Source organism: Lagopus muta, chromosome 10 (genome assembly GCF_023343835.1).
Source record: "Lagopus muta isolate bLagMut1 chromosome 10, bLagMut1 primary, whole genome shotgun sequence".
Lineage (NCBI taxonomy): Eukaryota > Metazoa > Chordata > Aves > Galliformes > Phasianidae > Lagopus > Lagopus muta.
This window is the reverse complement of record NC_064442.1, coordinates 11348064-11372499: the sequence shown is the minus strand read 5'-3', so window position 1 is coordinate 11372499 and position 24436 is coordinate 11348064. Positions and strand designations below refer to the sequence as shown.

Here is a 24436-nt window from a genome sequence, read left to right as displayed (position 1 = left end):
CCTATACATTTCCTCTATATAAAAAGCTCACCATATGATGATCTTCTGATGAAAATGGTTGTCAGTTGAGCTCTCACAAATATATTTGAGCTGTCCTTCAGAGTATTTTGTTATTTTATGGTCTCATGACAACATTAAGTAAGCTCAGTATGGTACAGTCCAAACAGGCCCACAGCAAAAAGCCCCTAGATTTGCATTATTTCCAAGATGCATACTTTGATTATGTACAGAAATTTAAGTGATTCTTGTGTCCTTATTAGTTGGCATAGATACACAGCTTGGAATAAGTACTGTACTATGCACATTTGACACTACACATTAGTTAATTTCTCAAGTCGTAGTGTTTCAAACATCAAGCCTTTCCAGAAAGTGTTACTTCGTTGTTTCATGAAAACTTACACATTTATATGAAGCACTAACAATTTAATTCAATAGCTTGTAAAGAAGGATTTTCTGTTTGCCAGAAACTTAGGACACTGATTTGTATAATTAAGGTTGTTTCTCCTGAACAAAATTAGGCAAATTTAAAAAAGCTTGTCCACTACTTCTAGAGAAATTCATATTAGTTATGCATGTAGATAAGAATTTTTAAACAAAAGCTATAAACTAAATGCTGATGAGCACATGATAGTCTTAAAGTGTCCAGTTTAGACACAGAGCAAGTTATAATTCTGGGACATTTTAAAAGACTTTTAGGACTTAAGCATAGTAAGAAAAAACCCACTTTGCATGGCTTTTACTTTTTCTTTTTTTTGCAAGGCTCCCACTTTTTTTTTTTTTTTCATTAGTCCCTCAAATCTCTTGGAAGAAAAGTCAATTTATTTTTGCCTGTTTTTAAGGGATGTTTACACTTAATCACAGTATCAAGAACAAATCAAAACAACAAAAAAATACAATAAGACAATTGTGAAAGACTTCCCTTCAGTGCATATGAACAAGGATGAACAGCTCTAAACAATGAGTCCAACTATTGTGTGAAGAATCCATCACTAAAGCATTGTTCTGAAGAACATACATACCCCTTCATGTAAATGAGCACCCCTAGATTTTCTAACGTTTCAGTTGGGTCATTACATGCCCAGTGATCCTCAATGTCCCATTCTTTGACTACAGACAATTATACAATTGATTTGCGATTACATTTTTAGTAGAAAGCACAGCCAAGATCTTAAAATACAAAAAAGTTCTTTAAAAAAAAACAAAAACAATCAAAAACTGGATCTGTACATGGATTGGTGTGGTTATGAAAAATGTGATGCATACCAGCAGATTATTAATATAGCTTTGCTTTAAAAGGAATGGGGTTTCCAGTCTTTTCCCTTCTAACCCAGGTAAATGCAGTCCAAGATTGCCAAAGCCCACCGTGAGGAGCGTGCTTTGAAGACCCTTGAAATCTTCACACAGTTCTAGCAAGATCTACTGGCTGTCTCCTTCAACCCTTCTCTTGCGAACTGTAACAAAATAGAAGATGTATTTTAAAATATTATTGTTACTGTCCTACATATTTCTGCACCATTGGTATGTAGTATGGCTCCCTACTTTGCTGTACAAAGGCTCATGCAGTAATCTAAAGTAATCAACATTTAATATTAGCCACCATTACACAAGAACAGATTCAAATATTTCCTATGAGAACCATATAGGAAACAATCTTTTACTTTAAGTAAGCAGATTTAACAAGTTAGTCTTTGTTTTTATTGCCATAGTTTGCTTGGCTTTGAAAGAAACAATGTAAAACTTTCAAGAATACCCAATAAGCTTTACACACGTTCAAATTTGTACACACTCAAACAAAACTAAATTAAAAAACCCTTTGAGATGTTATGCTCAATAGCCTACAGCATTCCATTCATTAATAAAAATATTCAGTTGCCGTAAAATGCAAAAGCAACAAAGATCCATGAATAAAACCACCAACGCTCACATGCTGCTCTGGCTTTACGCAGGATTCACTGAATGCCTTCAAATTCTCCAGTCATGCAGTTAAAGGCAATATTCACGTGGTTACAGACAAAGAAGGAAGGGGAAGTAGGACAGCACAGTGTAGACAAAGGAGAAAGGTGCAGACTTTTATTTTCAATATAAAGAAGTCACATACAAAGACAACTGAAAGGCTGAGCATCTCGGTTTTCAGTGCTTGACACCCAAGTGGGCATTTAGAGTAACCTGTCTCTGTAGCTTCATGGCTGGAGAGGTGAAAAGGTATTTGCAGAAATTTTTACTCGGATACTCCAGACTAAGAAAGCAAGGAAAAACAGGCAAGATATCAATAGAAACATAGATTTCCAGCAGTTAAACACTAAAATGAGAACTAGCCGACAGAGAAGCCTTAAAGGACAGAGACATACGGAGTGACAAGAAAAAAAATTGGTTTGGAATTAATTTTGAGAAACACTTATGTGTGTTTAAATGCCTTTCTTCTGTCTCTATTCTACCTGTTGCTCTTCCTCTCTTTCTTTCAGAGATCTTAGCCTCCACTTTAAACTTTACTATAAGGGAAGCAGATCAAGAAACCAAACTCTGGCTTCCTAGAAGCGTTCCCTGTTATTAGATCTCTTCCTGAATTCCTACTACTGCTACTGAACAGCCTGGCTCATTTTCACACCAAAGGGCTGTGTAATCCTTACTGCATCACAAAGCATCCAACCCAGCAAAGTTTAATGAAACGGAATTTTAAAATGCAATTCTATTTGAACATATTGACCTCCTTTTAACTTGTCATAGCTGAAACCTCCCCGTATTTGACACTGTTAATAAGAGATTTCCATTCACATGCTATACTATCAACCAATTTTCTGTTGTTTTGTTTAGTTAGAGTTCTAATGTGAGCTCCAAACAACAAAACTAAATGCAGCAAATAAAGACACCACTGCTACCATCTACATTTAAGAGAGGGAGGGAAGGCACCAGGGCATTAATGGAGCTGTAAGGGAAGAGGTGACTATGCCAACTTCTGACAGTGCGTTCACCCCTCCCTGCTCAAGCATTCCAAATGAGACTGGGTGTACTAGCACGGAGGAGGGCATCTCACACTAATAAATTCAAATACAGTCTTTAAAAAGGCCATTAGTCTTACCTGAGTAAAACCACATAATCAAAGCTATTATTTTTCTTCCCTTGCCGCAACACATCTGGAATATGAACGTTCTTCCTGTTTCTGGACTATGCTAAAAATCCTGAACTCATGCATCTGGACATCTTGCAACAACATAAACAGGGAACAGCAAGTAGCAACAGAAGAATAAGAGTAAAAGCACAGGAGAAACCTGAAACTGATTGACAATTTTTTTCCCTTCCTGGTTATATCAAAGGAAAACCTGGAAAAACAAACAACTTTAAATGAATGTGCAGCACAAGTTTTAAGAGTTACTCTCGACTGACAGGTCTTACCCAAGTCATTGTTTTTTGTGATAGCAGCAGCTGCCCTGGCTCGAGGTCCCTGTTGTGTGAAATGGTATCCAAATTTAAGGATCTTGGTGTTTTCTTCAAGCATCTTGGCAATTTCTACTTCTGCAAGAGTACCCAGCTGCTGCCTCTATTTAAATGAAAAATACACAAAGACAGCAGAGCTTAGGAGCAGTCATAAAAGAGAGATCAGGATACCTTCATCATATTAGTCAATAAATACCTTTTTTCTTTTAATTAATCTAAAAGGCACAAGCTCATTATCATATCTTTGTGCATTTTAAAGCACAAAGAAGCACAGAAGTGCTTCTTGAAATGGATGCCTATGAATATCTTAAACACACATGGCATAAGATATTTAAAATATTTTTAAAAGGTTATCACAAGAAGCCTAGAAGTACTCAGTCAACAAGGACAGAGAGCATGTAAGCACTGATTTTAATTATGCTACCATAGTCTCACTTACCTGATTATCAATTTTGATCTCTGTCAGTGTTTCATTGTCTTTCAGTGCATCGACCAGTGCCAAAATTCCAACTCCGGTGATGAAGTTTGATTCTATGTTTAAACTTTTTAATTTTGTGTTTACTCTCAGCATATCTGCAAGAGCCTTTGAATGCAAGAAAGTACCATTAAACTTTTGAACTGTGCTACAGTACGTCACAGGACAGAGCAGTGACCGCTTCCACCAACTAGCTCAACAGGAGCAACGTGTTCACAGATGCATAGTGTAACTTTGCAAGTATTCACCTCTTGAGACTGAAGAGAGTCTTCAACCAGGAATCATCTACATTCTCTTTTTAATAGTACTTAATCAAGAAAAGGCCTGTTTTACCCTTGTTACAAACTAAAAAGCTACGCAGAATATAAATTGTCTGAAATTAGCATATTGGACTAATTCCATTTTGTAAGCTTTCACAGCACATAATGAGTAGTGCAAGCTGTAAGAAAGGCTCAAAGAAAGGGGGTTAAGCCAACTGAAAGGAGAATTAGATATGGTTAATTTGTAAACAGGAGATCCAACTTTCAAAATGCTTGTATCTACAGATTTGGTAGGAAGCAAGAACAAAAAAACACATAAAACAAAAAAGCACCAGACCCCAAAATCAATCCTCTACCTTCTTAATACAAATGTTTCTGTTCTATTGAAAAGGAACTTTTTAAATCACCCAGGACAAAGCCTTCAAATGTTTATTTATTCACTTAACTGAATGCTCTAAACAACTGAAGCTAAAACAAGTGCAAAGGATTGTCCCAGTGCTATTTTCTTACTTCTTTATGTGCAAATAAATAAGGAACTACTTTTGATTCAGTACAGAAAATCAGGGCCAAATGATAAAGACTTTGGTTTCAATTTCTCAGACTAAATACTTTCATTGCCAATGCATTGAGCCCATCTTTGGTTGCAAGATCAGAGAAATGGGTATTTTACAATTCTGTTCAACCAAAACTCAACTTAGTTGAAAAATGCAATGAGCACTTTCAGCCCCAAATGTATTTCCTTTGAAGTTAATTTTGAAGATACTCCTAACTCACAGCATGCACATTATTAATTAAACAACTAGGAAAGAAAGAAAAACAGGAAGGAGGTTAGCAAAGTGAAATCCCCACTCATCTCATCATCTGACACATTGCTGTATAGTCATCAAGTAATTGTTTACCAACTTTGATATAGCAAAGGTTTGCCAAAGTAAACACACAACACAGGGTGAAAGAAATTAATCATTTTCATGTTAAAACTCATACATGTATGCACACACATACAGACAGGATTCTACTCTATCCCTTACTGCCATCTTTCCATCCAAACTTCCCTTGTATCCCCCAAAGCACATCTGCACAATACTTACAACAGCAACAGGATCATTACTTCGGGTGGCTGCAAGGCTAAAATTCTTCACATGTGTGTTGGTTTCTAGAGCTTTTGCAAATTCTTTCAGCGTTGGAATTGGTATGTTCTTGAAATAAAAATAGCATTTCAGTCTCTTGAGATGCATAAGTTTAACCCCCACTCTCCACCCCCAAATTCTTCCATTGCCTTATTCTCTTCACAGCACAGCACACCATACTATTAACCATCGCTGATCTCCAGCAGTCTCACAGTACAGGCTTAGATGTGCAGCAGAGCCACATGCATGGTGCAGTGGTTCTGAGTTGGTAATTCTATAAATTAAACTCACCTTTATCTAACTAATACCAATGCCACAATAGAATGGTTAAAGATATTTAGCTGTTGTGAAAATGTTACTGAGCTTACATGAATTCAATGTTCTTCTTCCTATCACTACCATACTAATCTCTCACACACAGGAAACCACTTAGGAGCTCTAAAGCAACAGAATTCCATCCTCTTTGTTACGTTAAAAATAATCTCAGAAGTCACCAATTCACAGTTTGACGATTTTCACAAAGTAGTACCAAGCAACTCTAAAAGCAATAATTTTAGATAATTAATTACAGTCACAAGTCTCTTGGCTTATTGTAATAGCAGTTTTGTTCTGTTACCTTCTTAAATACTCTGGCTAGTACTTCATTGTTGTGCAGTGTTCTTAAATAATGCGTTTCTTTTACTGCCTGCAGTCAGAACAGCAAATAGTCTAGGCTGCCAGTGAGACAGTGCAGAAAGCAGTGACAGGCAGCTGGTTGCAGCAAGTCAGTTGTGTTATAGTTCTGTTTTCTTACGGGTATATATATACAAAAATGTTCAGTCACGTTGAAGGACAATTCTTAAGAGCTGATAATTGCTGACAGCTCTTCTGTACAAGAATCAGAAGAACATTAGGTACAAATACCATTTTGTTTGCAGTAGCAGTAATTGAGAGCACACTAATTCACAAAGCACAAAGGATTCAAAGCAGTTAACTCCATGATGCTGAACTGCTGGAACTGTCACCAGCTTGGCAGCAACTGAAACCTGGTTTGGTAGTAAGAAAATCTGAGACTTTTAGAGAATGTGTTTCGTAAAAGATACCAAGACGGCTTACTGCTTTATTTCAGGCCAGAAACTGCAACATTTTGCAGGAAGGCTTCTATACTTAAAATAAGGCCATTGTACCCACTCATAGTGCTGCACAGCTTTAAGTGTCTTCTGCCAAAAAAAGGCAGCATATCTACTGCATAATTCAGATAATTACCTTGATGTTGTTTAGATTAACTTCAACAAGACGGGAATCGTTATCTTTAATCCTTTGCAGAGTCTCCTCCACATTTGTGGGATTTGGTGGTTCATCAAAAACAGGTAACATTTTTTCACCTTTTACTATATCTGAAAAGTAAGGGATACAATCGTAATCCAACAGTTGCATACATTCACTGTACGTGTGATAAATATACAAAACGTTTGCTGTATTTAAAGATCATTTCCTCAGTCTTCACATCTCTTCCTCACCCAAGAAGTATACCATCATCTCTGACTGTATTTTTATAAAGTTCAGCCCTCCTCCAATGTTCTTGCAGCCTTTCTCCTTTTCTTGACCATGAGCTTTTCTCCAGAAAGCACAAAGGATTGAATAACAAACACACACGTTAAACCTAAAAGCAAAGGCACACAAACGTATTTCTGCGCCCGCTTCTATCTCTCCAAGAAGTGAATTAACTACAGAACAGTTTTAAGTGTAAATAGGTAATTCCACTCTCGCCAGAACTCAACTGGAAACATTACAAGCATGTACCTTATCAATTTACAATGTAACGTCCTATTAAAAATGCTAATAACGCGTTTATTTAGCACTTGTGTAAATACTTACTTGAAAAGCTGTCTTTGCCAACCCCATTACTGCTTCCTACAATATCACAGAACTGATTGTTTGTTATCAGGTTGGACATTCCCAGTATAGCTGTTAAAAGGGGGAAGAAAAAAAAAAGCGAAGAACAATTTTAGTGTCCATGGCTAATTCAGCTTAGGGGCAGAGCTCCTTTAAATAATAATAACTGAAGTCCATCAAACACCAGATCACCAGTACAATAACCCACTGAATCTCTTAATTTAAAGAAAAGTAGAAGAACTTTTAATGTAACAGAAAAAACTTTTTAGTCAGCTTTCATGTCTTAGAAAGTTTCAACCTCACCAGGTTCAGGCATCATAGTTAAAAGCGCAGTTCAGCCAAACATTCTTGACTGCAGCTTTAGGAATATAAGCACATACCAACACATATGTATGGAAAAGCAGTGATGAACACTAAACAAAAAGCAGCCAGCTTGAGGAATGAAATGAAAGAGTCTGAGTTTTAAAATCTGGAATCTTAAGCCAAAACATGCCTATATATTAGCACAGACCAACAAAGACGATATGCTGCAAACAGACTAGCATTTAATTTTACCTACGTGGTAGTTTCTACTACACTTCAGACAACAAATACCCTCTAACATTAATTGTACATCTCTATTTTCTAAACATGCAGCCCAGCTGTACTTTCAGAACAAAGGGACCCACAGCACTAACCTGCGAGGTCACATAGCTCTGTGTCTGTGGCACTTGTCAAGGCTTCCTCCAGTTCTGGATCAAGAGCAATTTTTTCTTCTGCATAAGACTGGGCAGGCTTCTGCTTCGGGATAAATATTTTCCCTGGAGTAAAGAAAGTGAAAGGTGTTATATTACTTTGCATTACGTAGCTGCTTATCTTTAAACTTCTCTGTTCATAAGGGATGCATACAACGTTTCAGAAATCCTAAGGCAGTATGGGCAACAAAGGAATGAGATCTCTTCTATTTGCTCTTGAAAGTCAGAGATGAGAAAAGGGCAAAAACAGGAACATAACATTATCCAAGATCCCAGCTTTTCAGGAGCCTGTATAAGGACTCCAATCTTACTTGTTTCTTCTGAGTATCGGGGTAGAATATAAGTCTGCATCAAACATTTTAAACAACATATTTTTAAATAAAGTGCCTGCAAATAAAATTCAGTATTACTGGAAAACAAGGACAGATACACTGAAATGCATGAAATGAAAAAGGGATCCAGGCAGAGCTGCAATTTGAGTATTTCTGAGAAATAAGTTCACTAAGCATCATCTTAAATCCCAGAACTGAATATTCACTGCAGTTTTACATCATATACCGTATTTCTGGTTTCAGATGTCAACTTAATCTTGAATTTAAAAAAAATGAAACGCCTGAGATGCTTAAGAAAAGAATGGTTTGAGAACAGCAGAAAACATGATAATTTATCTCTGGCACACACTGCCAAAGACAATTTTCAAAAATGATGCTTAGAAACAAGGAAGGTCACAGAAGATTCAGTGAGAAAAAGGAGCAGTGACAAGTGCGTCACACCCACCTTTCAGCCACTACAGACAGGAAAAGGGAAAACTGGTTTTAGGGTAAATGCATTACAAATGGAGGTGTAAGTAGGTAGCATAATTCCTGCACACATCTTTGGTCAAAAAGCTAGGGCAAAAATAAATAAATAAATAAAATAAAAAATCAGAAAACCAAGTTATTCTAATAACTATTCTGTAAATGGAACTGATACATTCAATGGGTGCTTTCCACAACTAGAAAACTTTGATCTTAATAGCTATTCAAAATTTTTGCGTACTGTTAAAGACCAAGAAAAGTCAGTATATTTACCAGATGCATACTGGTCTAATAGCTTTGATCTACAACTGCATCTGATTAAAGACAAGCATGATCCACCTTGGCTGTCACCAGCTGGGCATGTTCACTAGTGTTCAGCCTCCCTGCCTGGGCCACCAGAAGCCAGAGCTGAGGGTCACAGCTTCCAGCAGCACTTAACTGCTCCTGGGGGTGGAAGGTGGTGTCCATAATCCAAGATTCTCAGTTGACTCAGGAACCCACCCTTCCATACTCACAGTAAGGCCTTTCCACGCCTCCCACGGAGCGCACCAGCTCATCCCCCACCCAGCAGCAGGCCAGCTGGGCAGGAGCCAGGAGCAGACTATTTTGCTCTTTGTACATACACAAGTGTATCTTGTTACATGTTTGGACTAAAACTAACTTTAGCGTTTCTAAATGCCTCCCAGTGACAAGATGCTGTAAAGGAATCTTCCAATTTACATTCTGGGGAAATTCTGACAAATTAGTGCTTTGGTTTCATCATTTCTGGAGACAAACGCTGACACCTTATCACCCATCCACCTTTCCTCTCTCTCCACATCCCCACCCTAGATTACAATTGTTTGTGGTTCATTTTCTTTTTAAAGGAACTTCAGCATCACCACTAGCATAGAACACAATTTGAACTCTTCACAACAGTCTGATGACAAAGACTTGTTGCTAGCAACACAATATTGTTGTTCCTGGGTTGCTATCACTTTGGAAAGCTGTAAGTTTAGAAGCAAAAAATAAATCACCTTATATAACTGTTCTGACTACAAACAGGAGCTGAAAGCAGCTGACATACATTGCCACAGCTCAGTTTTGATGGAGAGTGCTAAAGGAAGCTTGTGGCAATCCAAGATAAATAGAGAACCTTCATAAATGGCAGGTGTGAGCAATAAGTGCATTGGACTACTCTGATACACCTGACACAGTACATCTTCTACTCCCATTTCAGTATATCAGTATCACCTTCCAGGACAGGAATAATCTTCAACTTAAACTGGAATTTTTAAAAGAGATAAGAGAACATGTGACAAGGCTTCCATCAACCTCTGAAGCACTTTGAACAGCACGCACACAGCCTAAAGCCTTTCATCATCTGCATTTGTGTTGTTTTTTCCTCAGTAACACGGAATAGCAAAAAAGTGAGGCTGGCAGAGCATGAGGAGGAAGAAAGGCAAATGGTGAGACTGAGCGCCTGAGCCTCCATCACACCACCTGCCTTGCAGCATCAGTGCATCTCATGCTTTTCTCCATAGTAAGCTGGCTTCTTCTGTGAACTCCATGCGAATTCTGTTTAGAAATACAAAAACCTCCAGAGCATGTGAAGAATTCTTGGCCCTCTCAGTTGTGTAATTTAATAACCAGTTTTGTACAAAAATAAAAACCTAGGCTTGTAAAAAAAAGAATTAAAAAAAAAAGAAAAATCTTACAAGAATTAAAATGAAATTCTGTCTATTCTGAGATGACCAATCCTACAAATTTTGCTGTTAAAATTTCTCATTTGCTTTCCAGATGAGAAAATGCATGAATCATAGAATCACCAAGGTTGGAAAAGACCCACAGGATCACCCAGTCCAACCATCCACCCTTCACCAACAGCTCTCACTAAACCATGTCCCTCAACACAACGTCCAAACGTTCCTTGGACACCTCCAGGGTCGGTGACTCCACCACCTCCCTGGGCAGCCCATTCCAGTGCCTAAGAAGACTTGTCAAAAATACCAGGTACAGACTTGTAGCAACAAGTGTCCATACAGCATTCTAAGAAAGCATTTTGTAGAACATTTTTCCAACCCGAGACTTCCTATGACTTTGCAAAAAGCACTGAATGACATTTTCTGCTCCTGGAGATACCTCTTGTGATTATTTCCAGTATATTAAAATTGAAGATTCTCAAGTTTTCAAAATTTCTGCTTTCAACACACGCCTTGCAGCGCAGCGTAAGCACCTGAAGAGTAGGTGCTTTGGCAGCCTTGTGGGATCTCCCCCAGCCTTAACATCAGCTCTTGACTAAACCTTCTGCTCTGTTTCTTTCAGGAAGAAACCCAGGAAGGAACACAGCCTTTTATCTGCAGATCCATAGTTATGTTTCAGTTCCACTGACACTCCGCCCTGCCACTGAACAGTCCAAACCAGAGAAGTTTCACAGTCCTTTTTGCCTTCTGAAATCCATTCAGCTACTGATTCTTATTCCCCACCACATGCAGTGGTGCAGCAGACAGGGGGTGGGAGAAGCTCAATGAAAAGCAACTTCCTAAATGCTATGGTTTCTAAAACCAACTTCACTTTAACCTAGCTCACTTCCCTGTCTAGCTCATCACACAGCACCCACAACAAAGGAGAACTACTTCTGACATTAACTTAATTCTTAAGTTCACAGGTTAGGACCTTTAGATTCTAAGCATTTGCATCCTGAAAAAATAAGACTAAATTTACCCATACATTCCTGGCTCTTGGGACAACCTTAAAAAAAAAAGTTTCTCTGAAAGCCAAAATGTTAAAAGCCGCTCCCTTCCAGAAGTACAAATTACAGCCAACTCCAGGCACACGAACTGGGTCAGGAACAGTTTTTGTTATAAACCAGGTCACACCCTTGTGTATACAATCTCTCATTCACTCGCCCTAGCCCAGAGTTCAGAGATTCACAGCATGTACATGAGAGCAAGTCCTTCCCAGCTTCTAGCAATCAGCAAATACTTCAAAAATAAAAAGACCTCTGCACCTCTGGGGACGATGATCTAACTCGAAGCCTGCTGCCAAGGCAGCCTGGAGATTTCCTTCCCCCATCCCCTCCCCTGCCTTTTTTTGTTTTGCTTTGTTTTATAATACACATCTGCACAGTGTATACGATGAGCAGCTTCCTTGGTTTTCAGGTGGAACATTTCCAAATAGCACAAAGAAACACGGCGTCCTCCTTGCTCTTCAGCCAACAAGGACACCACAAAAATTAAACAACACAGCACAAAAAGGCAAATTTCAGACATGTCCATATGATCTCTGTAATTATTAAATATTCAGGTGTTTTATGGCTTTAGCTAACACCTTAAACGATCCACATCTTGGGATTAAGTCAAGCCTTTCTTTACAACAGAATGAACTTGCAGTTCCAATTACACAGCAGCACATCCCACTAACAGCAGGAGAGCAGAACGGTGTGTGTTGAAGCACATGAGACACTGCACACATACCCAAGGTGGGATGGAAGGCCTTGCAGAGTGTTCAGGAGTGCTCAGCACAGCCATGAACTCACCGTAGCCAGCACAAGCCCCCCACATCCCACAGCCCAGGAGGCACCCATTGACCATGAGCAGCAGGCCAGAACAAAGCCCCACATCAGTTTTGCAGCCCTCTGATGAGGAAAAGGAACCAAGCGCCACCTGAGGAAACATCCTGTCATCAGTGACTTCATGAAGATGGGTGCACAACATCTAACTGTGTATCCTATGTACTTTGCATTCACTAAACATTCACTGGTACAGAGGTTGTTACAATCCACAACTCAATCACCAGGTCTTACCACACAATAGCCTCATGTTCATCAACTTGCTTACAAGTCTAAGTAAACACTAATCTTTTTGTAACTCAGCTTAGAAGAGCTGTGTTCCTTGGTGCCTTACTGAGGAAACAGCACTGTTATCCATTATTTGTCTACAGAGCACGTGGCTGTGAATTAGAACACTGTCATGCATTAAGGCTGGTATATCACATGCTATTTTGTTCACTCGTATGGTGAACATCAATTCGACAAGTTGTTTCTTCAAAGCTCCTACAAGATATTAACTTCATTTCACAACATGTGACACATTTCCTTTAAAGACTAGAGATTGAAAGGCAAATGGGGGAAGCAGCACCCCAAATTCAAATATGACTGAGCAGCACAAATCAGCCAGGCAGGTCAGCGCCAAAATAGCTCTCACCATGTGAGAGTGTCAACCTAACAATGATTTCTGGGCAATAGAGCAGAGGGAAAAAAAAAGCTGAAGTCACACAAAAAGCAAACCTATGCAGAACAAATACAGCCTGGCAGGAACGCTGGGGGAAAGCTGGAAGAGAAAAATGCGATGAGAAGAGGGCAAAGCCTAGAAGTACAAAGCTTGATTTATTTAATACTTTGCTAATGCCTTACACTGCACAGCTGAAAGTATATTACAAATGTCAGATACGCTTCTGCTTCATATCAATTGCAATAATTCTCACATTTTGCTGTCTATAGAAACATGGAACCCGGGTGAGCAGAGAGGAAAGCATGGACAGGGCACCAGTGCCCAGAGCTGAAGCCTCCCTCCTCTGTTGGGATGGGGCATCCTGCTCACTGCAGCATGCCTTGGGAAATCCTTCTGGCATGTTCATGGACACATACTGAGACAAAGCTAGTTCTGTTTAAATTATTACCCCACTGGTTTCATGAATCTCTTGCCTGAATTATTTGTCAGGCAACAATGGTTCACTGTATGGTTCAACACTTAATTGGAATGGAATGTGACTGAAGTCATTACATCTTGTTTAAAAACAAAGTATGTTTTAAAGGATGCATCTAGAAACCAAGCCAGGAACTGAAAAAAATAAAATATAACAATTTAGGGATTGTTAAGTGTCACATTCATTTAGCACTGTTCATCTCACTATATCAGGGTACTGTATGTGATTTTGCATCTTCCACATCTCACAGCACAGCAAAAAAAAAGAATAGTTAAAATCGGGAGAATTTACAGCACCTAGCAGTGAAAAAGATCAACACTGCTTTAACAATATGTTAACTCAGAATGAATTAGGACAACTGGAAGAGAAGATTTTCATTTGCACAGCAGTAGGGAAACAAGGTCACCAAGGGTGGTAACACCCAGGGTGAGCAGCTCTGATAAACCTGCAAGTGCAGTCACCATGATGGACATTGGTTCTACTGACAGAGAAAGGAGGATAGATTCCTCCTTTCTTACTCCATGGAAGGGGTAATTAGACTAAATGAGACCAGTGGGAGCATCCAGGTATACACAATTACAATAGTGAACCCTGACTTACAAAAATGGCACCAAGAAAATAGCTACAACTCCCTGAGATCCTTTAGATCTCAAGATTAGAGTTGTTAATTTTCTTCTTCTGAATTAGCAGCATAACCAAGCAAAATGCTCCATCCGCCCCATTCCATGACTTGCTAGCTGCTTTTATCTAGTCAAACAGAATAGTTATCAGCCAGCCCTTTTTTTTTCCCTCCTCTTAAAATTAAATGAGGATTGTTGGTTTTTGTTTGTTTGTTTGTTTGTTTTAATCCATAGAGAGTTCTAATCAAGTTTCACTCTACTCCTTTTCCAGTTTTCACATCTTGATGAGAAATCACGATCTCCATATTTAACAGATTAAGTGATACAGGATTGCTGTTTCTGCACAAACCTGACATGAGCACAGCAGCAAGTCACAACTGAACTACAGAATTTTCAAGAGCGGAAAAGATTATCCCTCACCTACTCTGCAGTGCAGTCAGCCTTCTTCCCTTTCTTCCCTCTCGCCTCTCATTTAACAGGGGCATGAATTTCCACACTGAACACATTTTTTCAGTTTGGATGAAAGCAAGCTACATTTCATTTTCAGTGTCATTTTCTTCCTTCATGGTATTAAAAAAAAAAGAGTAGGAAGTTACTATAATAAATCCTCTTCAAAAGATATGGGAAATGTTATTAACTAAATTTGCATGTCATATTGCAACATTCAGACTGCTGTTTAGTAATACTTTATTACATAAAGGAAGTGACATTTGAGTTTTCTTAACCAAGATGTGTACAGCCGGACCCTTCTATTTTCCTACGCAGTTCTCACAGATTTTATCAACCAAAACAAGTAGTTCTGCTGTGTGCATGTATACATAAGCAGGCATGAAAGAACCACCAAGTGCAATGAAGTACTAGTACATCTTGATGGGAAAAGAAGCATATGTGCAAAACAACAAAGTGCTCATTAGAGGAAATCCTCTCTGGCCACCCTTCGTCCTGAAGGGGCTGAAAGGGATTGCCAAACACCAGAGGCAATGTCACACACCTGCACTCTCCCATCAGACAATTACGCTGTCTGCAGCACACACCAGCAGATCTGCCAGGCAAGAAGCAGGCTGGGGAGGAAAACACAGGAGCACAGGCACTGCTCACAGAGGCAGCAGCGCAGAGAGGACCAAAATGACAGGTGCTTTCCTCTGCCCTCTGCACCCAGTGCTACCCAGCATCATTCTTTACTTGGGTACTTGCACAGATACAGTCAGGAAACTCCTCCATCAGCAACCAAGTGCCACAGCTCTATTTCAACAAAAAAAAAAGTGTTAAGCTATACAACAGAATCATAGAATGGCCTGGGTTGAAAAGGACCACAATGATCATCTAGTTTCAACCCCCTGCTACGTGCAGGATCACCAACCAGCAGACCAGGCTGCCCAGAGCCACATCCAGCCTGGCCTTGAATGCCTCCAGGGATGGGGCATCCACAGCCTCCTTGGGCAACCTGTTCCAGTGTGTCACCACCCTGTGCTATAAAGTAACAACCTCTGTAATCCTTCAGGAAAGAGATTGATGTTGAACAATACAGCTATGAGCACAGACAGACAAAAAGCAAACAGCTCCACAAAAAATACCACTGAATTTACTGCACAAGTACAATCATGTATACAAATTCAGTAATGAATGAAGACTCAATTCTCAAATAAGCAATGATTCACAACAGATATCCACAGAACTACAGGGTTTGGTAGCAAACCCTTAAGAAAAGAGGAACAGTTCTTAAGAGAGGAGCCTGTTCATCTGAGCAGTCAGAACACATTTTATAAGGCAGCTTTGTAAATCCTTACTGCAACAGACCTGCCATGGTGCTGGGGAGCCTTCAGACAAGCTAGGACTCAGGAGCAGCACACAAACACTGGTGACAGCTAAAATCCTAGAAACCAAAATATTTAGAATCCCAGGCTTTTATGATGCATCTATTCTACCAGGTCTGTGTTTCCACAGTTTTTACATCATAAGCCACAGCTAGATTTCAAGGCTTCTTGCAATGTTAAGTATATAATTAACCAATAATAACCATGCAATCTTATTAAAATCTTTCACTAACGATACCAGAAATGCAACATGACTGCTTACACCACTAGCTCAAAAATGCTGTAGGCCAATAATGCCAGACATTACTGGGCATCTTCCACGACACATCACTGTACTGCTCTGTTTCAAATATCACTGTCTGTCCTCAGAACCACGGGCCATAAGCTAGAGGCACAACAGTATTTGTTACTATTGACACAAATCTGGGGGTAGCTCTCATTTGGAACGTGCCACTCCCATCAGAACTTGACAACTGTTGGTAAAATCTTTTGAATTTGATTTTTTTCCTGCAAATGTGCAAATGGTACATCAGGCCCAGTGCCACATGAGGCTGGAACAGGAAGCACCCTGCCTCTGCACAAAGGCAGTCTGCAGGTTACAAAGCAGTCCAGCTGCCACTAAACTTTGGTTCAGAATAGCTCAGGCCAGCCCACTTCACAAATTTCCTAACCACCTACACAGGCAATGGTGTCCTTACCTTTCTTTTCTTTTGTAAAAGGCACATAGTCTTCCCTGTCTTTGTGCTCAAGAGCTTCCTTCTCCAAAAATGCAAGGAGTCGTTCCCTGTCAAAAGGACCCGAGGCCTTTTTAGCAGTCTGGTCCTTCTGTCGGAAGCCTGCAGGCAGAAGCGCATTCTGCAAAACAAAATGGAGCAAATAAACACAGCTTAAAAAGTCTGAGTGAACCTGCTCAGATTCCTCTCCTTCTTTCTCCTCCTTTTGCTCAACATTCAAGCCCAACATCTTTATGTACAATAGCACCTAGCACAAAGCTTGCTAGATATTTAGTATTTCTTCTCTAGAATAGGCACTGTTTAACTGAAGAACAAATAAACTCCTGCTATTCAGTTTTAGACAATCAGTAAGCAGCCCTCTTCCTCCACCACTAATTTCCCTGTGCTTAAGACAACTGTCCATGCTGCTCTCTGTTAACAACACCAAGTATTTCTACTTTTGGCCTGATTCAAGTTGCTGTTTTTTTTCCACTGTTTTGCTTTTTTTTTTTCTTGCTATATCAACATACTTTGGCTAAAGAAAAAAAGGATATGCAAACAGAAATTCAGACTCATAAAAAGGCAGTCAATCCCTTTTGCCAGTTCTCCTCTATTTAAATGTCAATAAGCCAAAGTAAATTAGAATATCAGGAATACTTTTCTGTACAACAAAACAAATAATCATAAAATTCTTAAGCAATCCCTGAATATCAAGTTGAAAGTTTATGCTAACAAAAACAAGAACAGAGAGAATCAGGAGGTGGAAACTCTGGTCTTGGATTGAGACTCTATCTGCAGGACCTGTACAGGACATCACTCAGCTCTTCATAATAGAAGGCTAAAATATTCTTTAACATCCCATGCTGACAACTGTCCAGGTGTTGAGAAAATTCTTGCCCCCTCTTTGCAAACTCAGCAAGGTACAAGAATGGGAACAGTCATGCTGCTAGACACAAGATGAGGAATCTTTGGAAGAGTTTGGTGCTTTCCCTCTCCCATCCAACAGTAGAAGTAACAAAATAGAAATGTATGCAAAGAGCTGTTTACCATCCAGCATTGGAAACAGGAAAGTTTAACAGGCCTTTCTAATAAATTCTTTCAAGATCACTTAAGAGCCACTTTTCCTGTATAAATAAATCCCACACAGCTTCTCCTAACAAACCCCTATTATATTTTCCTCTACTGTGGTTGTACTCACATTGCAAACAGGAAACAACCCTGTTGGGACATTATATACACATATGTATCCGTAAATAAGACTGCTAACAGATAAGGAAAAAATTCCACCCAAGACAATACTAACTACAAGCTGAGTTCAAGTAAAAGAAAGCCTCAAGTTTCTGCACACTAATTTATGAACTAATGAAAAGCAATAACTTCTCTCTGCTAATGCCTACCTCAGGGTCAAGATCATCCAAAACTGTTTCCAGCTGTTTCAGTTCTTCTTCTGACAGCTTGCCGAGAATGTCATCCTCATCAAGATCTTTGTACTTGTCCAAGTCTTTTCGAAATGGGAGTGTCATGACTTGGGCAGTAGCAAGTTGCTCAAATGCTTCAGAACCTGAGTCTTACTCTTAACCAGATCTATAAAGGGAGAAAAGATTTTGAAATAAATAGCCATAATTAAGGTAAATATCCCAACTAAAAAGCATATTCAGCTTGTAAATGCATTTCTGAAAGGGAAGTTGTTAATCCCTTATTCATATTGATCTGCTGCTCTATGAAAGACACAGAGGGCTTGGAAGTCTTGCTTCTTCCCTGAGCAGAATCCCACTCTGCAATGCCTTCTTCTCCCATCACATCAACAGCTAAAACAACAACACAGAAGCAAGCTAAACATATTTTAAGATCCACGTCTGTACCTAATTCTCTTGAGAACTCCAAAGCTGTATTTCCCAAAGAGCAGGGCAGGACGTGGGGTGGAAGGAGACAACAGTTATACTCCGATTAATAAGTCCAGCTTAATGCCACCAGTTTTTACAGATACTCAGTCAAGAGAGCAGCTAAGATGTTTCATACTTGCTGCTGCTGCTGCTGTTTGAAGCCAGTAAAGGAGTACGTCAATACAAACAAGATATTTGGTTATTAGTGACTCATATCCTTGCCTATTACTTACAGGGGAAGCAGAGGATGTTTATTAATTATATCACTGGAACTGAAGTACCCTTCTGTTCCGTCAGATGAAAATTAAAGCACCTTGATGCAAAGCTTAGGGAACACAATGTCTGTGTAACAGTCCACTCAGTCCCACCAGCGAAAGGACATAACAGGCTGTGTAATTGCTCCCTATATTACATCTGGAAGAAATCTGGGTCCTTCTGCAGTACTTCTTACATCCTAAGAAAACACAGGCAACCTTTGATCTAAACGCTTGAGCATTTGACTAGGAACAAAATGTACAGTTAATCACAGTGATCTTTAAGCAGACAAGCTATTTTTCTCTTATTTTCTCCAAGAACTTTCAGGATTCCGCTGTTGCTCTGCAAAATTCATGCTTCGAGTTGAACGTGCAGGCACACACACAAAAAGGGGAACGTGAATGACTCCCTGTGAACAACAGCATCCTTAATGCATTTGGGAGCTAAAGCAAAATCCATACATCTTAGTTAATGAGCATCTGACTCCTTTCTCAGCTCTATAGAAATACAAAGCAAATAAAACAGGCATTCAGTAAACACTGTTTGTTCTATGAAGCCCAAGTTCCAGTTCAGATGATCACATCACATATAATAACTACGTTAATTCAAACCTGGACTTACTCTGTACTTCAAAAGCAGATGAACAAAGTTATTACCTCTTAAGTAAAAGGGCCATATAGCTATGCTATACCGAGGGACCGGGCTTACTGGATTCCTTCTCCTCACTTGTTTACACCCAGAAAGGTCTCTCTCTGAATGCTGGCAATGTCACAGACATTGGGATATTTTAATTCAGAGACACTGAACAGAGCTGAGCACACAAAGGTTCACCCAGGCTGTTAGGCTGTTTTACCTGTAAAGTCTATCTGGCTTTAACAGGACTGGTAAATTTCCAGCTCCCACCAACCCAAGCTATTTACATTTACAGCTATTTTCAACAAAACAAAACAAAAAACATTGCTAATACATACTATAATTTGCTCATAAACCATGGTGTTGACATTGATAGGATAACTCCAAGGCTGAGCTACCAACACAGAACAAGATCTCTTGAAAATAACAGCAATCAGGAGGAATTCTCAACCTTGTTACATCGAGAGAATGGTGGCTGGTTTGCCTGGAACTAAAGCCAATGGCACTGGGAGAGCTTGGGCCTTACACAAGAGGCCACAGAGCTGAGAGCATCAGATACAGAATTTAACAGCTACAGAAGTACAGAGCAGCACACCTATGCTTTGCAAAAGTAACCAGAGAAGCATCTCTCCTGGCTGTTGCACCACATCTGACAGCCCTACGGTGTTTGCTTCTGGAGCTGCACGACAGCTGAAGAACAACTAGATTGCTGCTGCAGCACATGCCACACAATCTGCATGCAAACTTCTCATTCCTAGAGCCTTACTGCTTTCCTCTGCTGCACAATTTAAAGCATTAAACACTATCATAAGGGAAAAACATTTCCTGCAGCCACTTACACAGCATTGTTTGTGACCAGGCTGCACAGCCCAAGTCCTCAATCAACGTGCTGCCATTTCTGCATGGCCATTTGCATCCAAATATTAAAAGGTGTAATTTCAACTGGTAATTACAAGGAGCACACTAATTAGCATGCTGTACAGTAATGCTCCCCTTACTCTGACCAAGAGTAATACTGCACAACCATACATTGCATCCAGGCAGGCTGTGTTTCCTCTCTATAAATAGCTGCAAAATGCCATCACTCAGAATTAATTACCTTCTATTTACTGGATTTACATCTTTCACATTGGAAAATGACTCATCCTTTGTAATTCATTAATGCCCGGGTCATAACCCATAGCTCCTTATTGTCTTTACAATATAATCAAAGTGTCCACTTCAAATCCTGGAACGTTCACACACACACACAGAAAAAAAAAAAGAGGAAAAAAAGCATTATAGCAAAAAACCACGTTAATTTATAACAGAGGCTTCTCTTTAGCAGGAAGAGAACCACCTGTGACCTAGCAAATTCAAGGTGTTTTGGACACATTTTCTAATATCTGTCAAAGTATTTGCAATACGTATATATAAAATGCTAAAAATCAGGTTTTAAAGCATGGTGTCAGAATTCTCATTGCCTAAAAAGGACATGAAAGCCAGCCAAAGTCATCATCTGATCAAACCATCCCCTCCACCTCCCACCAAACACATCTGGTATTCTCACTTGCCTTCCATTATTCATGGTAACAGCACAGTTGAGAAAGACACTCATGTAAAAAAAAAATTACAGATTGTTAGAAGGAGCAGTTATTTGGACTGGGAATATTAATGGCACATCCTGCTGCAAAATAACCAGCGATAACCAGCAATTTGGGCTTTGCAAATACTTGGCACTTTTTGACGAGCAGCGCTGTTCTTTTGCTAAGTATCCTTACAGCTTTACCACAAAAACATTACATACACAGAATGTCTGCAGGGCATATAACTATCATGTAGAGTAAGCACTTCATTCTAGCAACCTGATAGTCGTATAAGGAACATCCATCACTTCCAATCAAGCAAGTTTTAACTCGCTGCCTATTAGAGAAGATATATTGGAAGGGAAGATACTCTGATGAATCAATGAACAACTAAGGAAGTGAGAAGACAGTAATTACCTTATTTCAGGCCATTTTATAACTACCAGACTCATCCCTTGAAAGGCTATCAAGCAACTTCCATATACTCAATCTACAATTAAGATGTTTTTGTTCTCTTCTATCGAAAAGCATATTAAAAGCAAACAAATTTAAAAACAGTCACTCCCCAGTTTTCTTTGCAAACTTCTGTTATATGTAAGGACATCATTTCTTGGGATCCCAGCAGGAGTAAGTGTAGCAATATCTCACCTACAGGACACCAGCCCTGCTGAAGTCCTCTGTAAATGGTTTCTGTAACTTAGATTTTAAAACAGAAGAGACTTCAGGAACAATGAAGTGAGCTAGTTTTGGCCAACACGTCTATAGAACTGCCTAAAATCCCACTTGTTCCCTCAGATCCTCCTCCTCTCACGCCCCTGCTGAAGCAGCGTGGCCACAGGTGGCATTTCCCAGGGGAATTTCCACTGTGGCAAAACTACACATTAACTACTGATGAACATGTTTTGCTCTTGAGTTACCTTTATGCACCAAGCCAAGAAGACAAATGACTTTAACTAAACTCACTCCAGCAAGCTCTTTAGGACAGTTTGCAACACCTGAGAACACTGTGGCCAGGCAGCACCACACCAGAAGGCTCTCAGACATCCCCAAACCCTCCATGCACACGCAGCACAGGGCAGGTGGACCTGGCACTGCAGCTGACATCCCCTGGCTGGGTGACACGGAGCCAGCAGGTGGCATCTCGCCTGTGCCTGCAGCTCTGCCTCCAGGAAGTGAAGGAGAGCTGTTCTGGGCTATTTTCCTACATAAACAAGCCTGAGGCTTCATTCTGCTCACACAATTTGCTCAGTTCTATATGGAGCAAAGAGCCCTCTCAAGTTCACGCATGTCAGTACAGCCACATGGGGACAGAGGTGAGCAGAGAGCAGCGCTGAATAACTGAAAGCACAATGAGGGATAGATATTTCCACAGCAAAGGAGACGGGAGACCATCTACATTCCTGTTCAGTCCTGCTCCACCTCAGGGGGCACTTGGGATGCACACAAGATCTGTGGTTATGTCCTGCACTCCTGTCCGGTTCCACAGCTGTGTGGAATTAAGGCTGTAAGCTCGCTAACAGGGGCCTACTCAATGCAGCCTACTCCTGCACACCTTGGGAAAACCTGTCACCCACTACAGGGCAGCAGATCCATGTCCTTGTTGGCCTATGCAATACCAGCGCTGGCAGCTGGGAACCAGGGGTGCCTGCCCAGCAGCTCACCACAGAGCAGAGGTGATGCCGTGGCAGCATGCCCACCTGCAGAACACCGCCAGACCTGCTCATCCAACTGGCTGCAGGGCAGGCGTTGCGATAAGAACCAAACAGAGGGCAGGGACAGGAGAATGGAGGGATAAGCACCTCGGAAGCATTCCAGAGAGGCCTGTTACATGCCGCATGCTGGCCAAACCTATCACCTATCATGGACATTCCTCCAGAAGAAATCTCAGCTCCAGGCGATCCCTGCTCACAGCGCAGCACCACCGCTGCAGGAGCCTCTCGCTGCAGCTTTTCGGCAACCCCTGGACTCTCTTCACCAGAGGCACTGACACACGACATTCACTCTCAGAGAAACTTCTACCGACCCTTCAATTAAAGGGAAACAAATCAACTATACAAGCTGTCTGAAGGAACATTCATACATTTGTATCTACTAAAAAAAAGTTTCAAGACGTGCAAGCCTACAGCTTAACAACAGAGGGATTTACACGTGCACGTTACATTGCTTGTTTTCCTGTTGCCTTTCACCTCGAGCATCAGAGGTTGGCTTTCTGCACCCATCTATGGTATTTAACGCTTTAAAGCCCAGCAGCACGGCGCTCACTACCGGAAGACTCTCATGTCAGCACCACACCAAGCACCCCTCCGTCAGCCACCGGAAAAGCGTTCTTCCTCACCGAGTGCCGCTAACACGAGCTCCGTAAGCCGCAGAAGACGCGCGGCGAGTTGACAGACGCGAGCTGACCGGACCCGCGGGCAGAGCTCCCGCCCCGCAGCTCGCGGACGGCACGGCCGAGCGGGGCAGCCCGCAGCGCACCGGGCTGAGCGGCGCACGGCGCGGCGCCCCCAGGCCTCCGAACGGCCGCCCCGGGACCGCCCGGCTGAGAGGAGCGGCGGGAGCCGCCCAGCCGGGCCGGGGCGCGAGGAGAGCGAGCGGGCGGGCGCGGCTGAGAGCGGCGCGGGCCGCCGACGCCGGAGGTGGGATGCACGGAGCGGCGCTCGGGGCCGCAGAGGGCAGCGGGCCAGACCCGCGCCCCGACCGCCCGGCCCCCTCCCTCCGCGGGCAGCGGGGCTGCTGCCGCGCCGGCCGCTCCCGTTCCTGGGCCGCGCGCGGAGCGCTCCGCTCGCCCCTCTCCCGCCCCGCCCCGCGTCCCTTTCGCCGGCGCTGCCCGCACGGCCCAACCGACCCCCGCTCCGTCCCGGTCCCGGCCGCTCCCCACTCACCCGGGCGGGCGGCGGCCGCTGAGCTCCCACAGCCGCCTCCCAGCCGCGACGCTCGGCGCCGCCCCGCCCCGCGCCTGCGCGCCGCCCCCGGGCGGGACGGGAACTGTAGTGCGGCCGCGGGCCGGGCCTGGGAGCGGCACGGCGGGAGCGCTTCGGTCTCTGAAGGCCGGCGGTTCCCGAGCTGGCGGCCCGGTGCGCGTGCGTCTTAGGCGGCGGAACGTGCTCAGAGGGATGAACAGAAAGATGGCTTCCGCAAAGGCTGAGGCATACTTTCAGTTAGCCGAGGGTGAGGGAACTGCAGCCAATGCAAAACGGCGCCGAGCGGACCCTGACCGCGGCGGAAGCGCCGCAGAGCTGAGGTGACCCGGTGCGGTCCCAGCGCGGCCCTTCCTGCTGCCAAGCACCGGCTCTGCTGCGCGTGGCAGGAGCGGGCACGCAGCGCCTCGGCCCTAATCCCGAACTGATTAAATCGTACCGTGTTTACTGATTGCCTGTGTGGTACGGATGGAGAGCACGAGCTCATGTCTGGCCTGACACAGAAGTATTTCCCTGCCTGGGAACTGATGCAGGGTGTAGAGAGGAAGGATACCGTCAGCAAGCTGCGTAATGAACAAACGCAGCACCTGGACCCTCAGTCCTGTAACTCTTGGATCCTCGATCCTTTATAATTTGTGATGGCCCAACG

At 41.9% G+C, this 24436-nt stretch overlaps 1 protein-coding gene across 5 annotated transcripts; it reads right to left on the bottom strand.

The window, feature by feature from the left end:
• Positions 1 to 760: 760 nt before the first annotated feature.
• On the bottom strand, positions 761 to 23847 carry LOC125698187 (tropomodulin-3-like). Of its 5 annotated transcripts, none has more exons than XM_048956197.1 (10): positions 23752 to 23845; positions 17931 to 18117; positions 16519 to 16675; positions 7847 to 7969; positions 7152 to 7241; positions 6540 to 6670; positions 5256 to 5363; positions 3872 to 4015; positions 3391 to 3535; positions 761 to 1451 (listed from the first exon to the last, which is right to left on the bottom strand). In XM_048956197.1, exons 2-10 carry the CDS (start codon positions 18054 to 18056, stop codon positions 1417 to 1419), a joined length of 1059 nt encoding a protein of 352 aa, XP_048812154.1. In that variant the 5' UTR covers positions 18057 to 18117; positions 23752 to 23845; the 3' UTR covers positions 761 to 1416. The 5 variants fall into 5 exon arrangements, with proteins under 5 accessions (XP_048812154.1, XP_048812150.1, XP_048812153.1 ...); XM_048956193.1 differs by lacking the exon at positions 761 to 1451 and adding an exon at positions 1496 to 2236 and having other exon boundaries at positions 23752 to 23847; XM_048956196.1 differs by lacking the exons at positions 761 to 1451; positions 23752 to 23845 and adding exons at positions 1496 to 2236; positions 23715 to 23734.
• Positions 23848 to 24436: the final 589 nt, after the last annotated feature.

What these genes read in the sequence shown, in the direction of transcription:
- LOC125698187 (XM_048956193.1), bottom strand. Translation starts at nt 18,056, where the DNA reads ATGACACTCCCATTTCGAAAAGACTTGGACAAGTACAAAGATCTTGAT. An exon ending in GTAATGATCCTGTTGCTGTT is followed by an intron (nt 4,016 to 5,255) that starts GTAAGTATTGTG and finishes TTGCATTCAAAG; the next exon opens with GCTCTTGCAGATATGCTGAG. An exon ending in AGATCAAAATTGATAATCAG is followed by an intron (nt 3,536 to 3,871) that starts GTAAGTGAGACT and finishes TCATTTAAATAG; the next exon opens with AGGCAGCAGCTGGGTACTCT.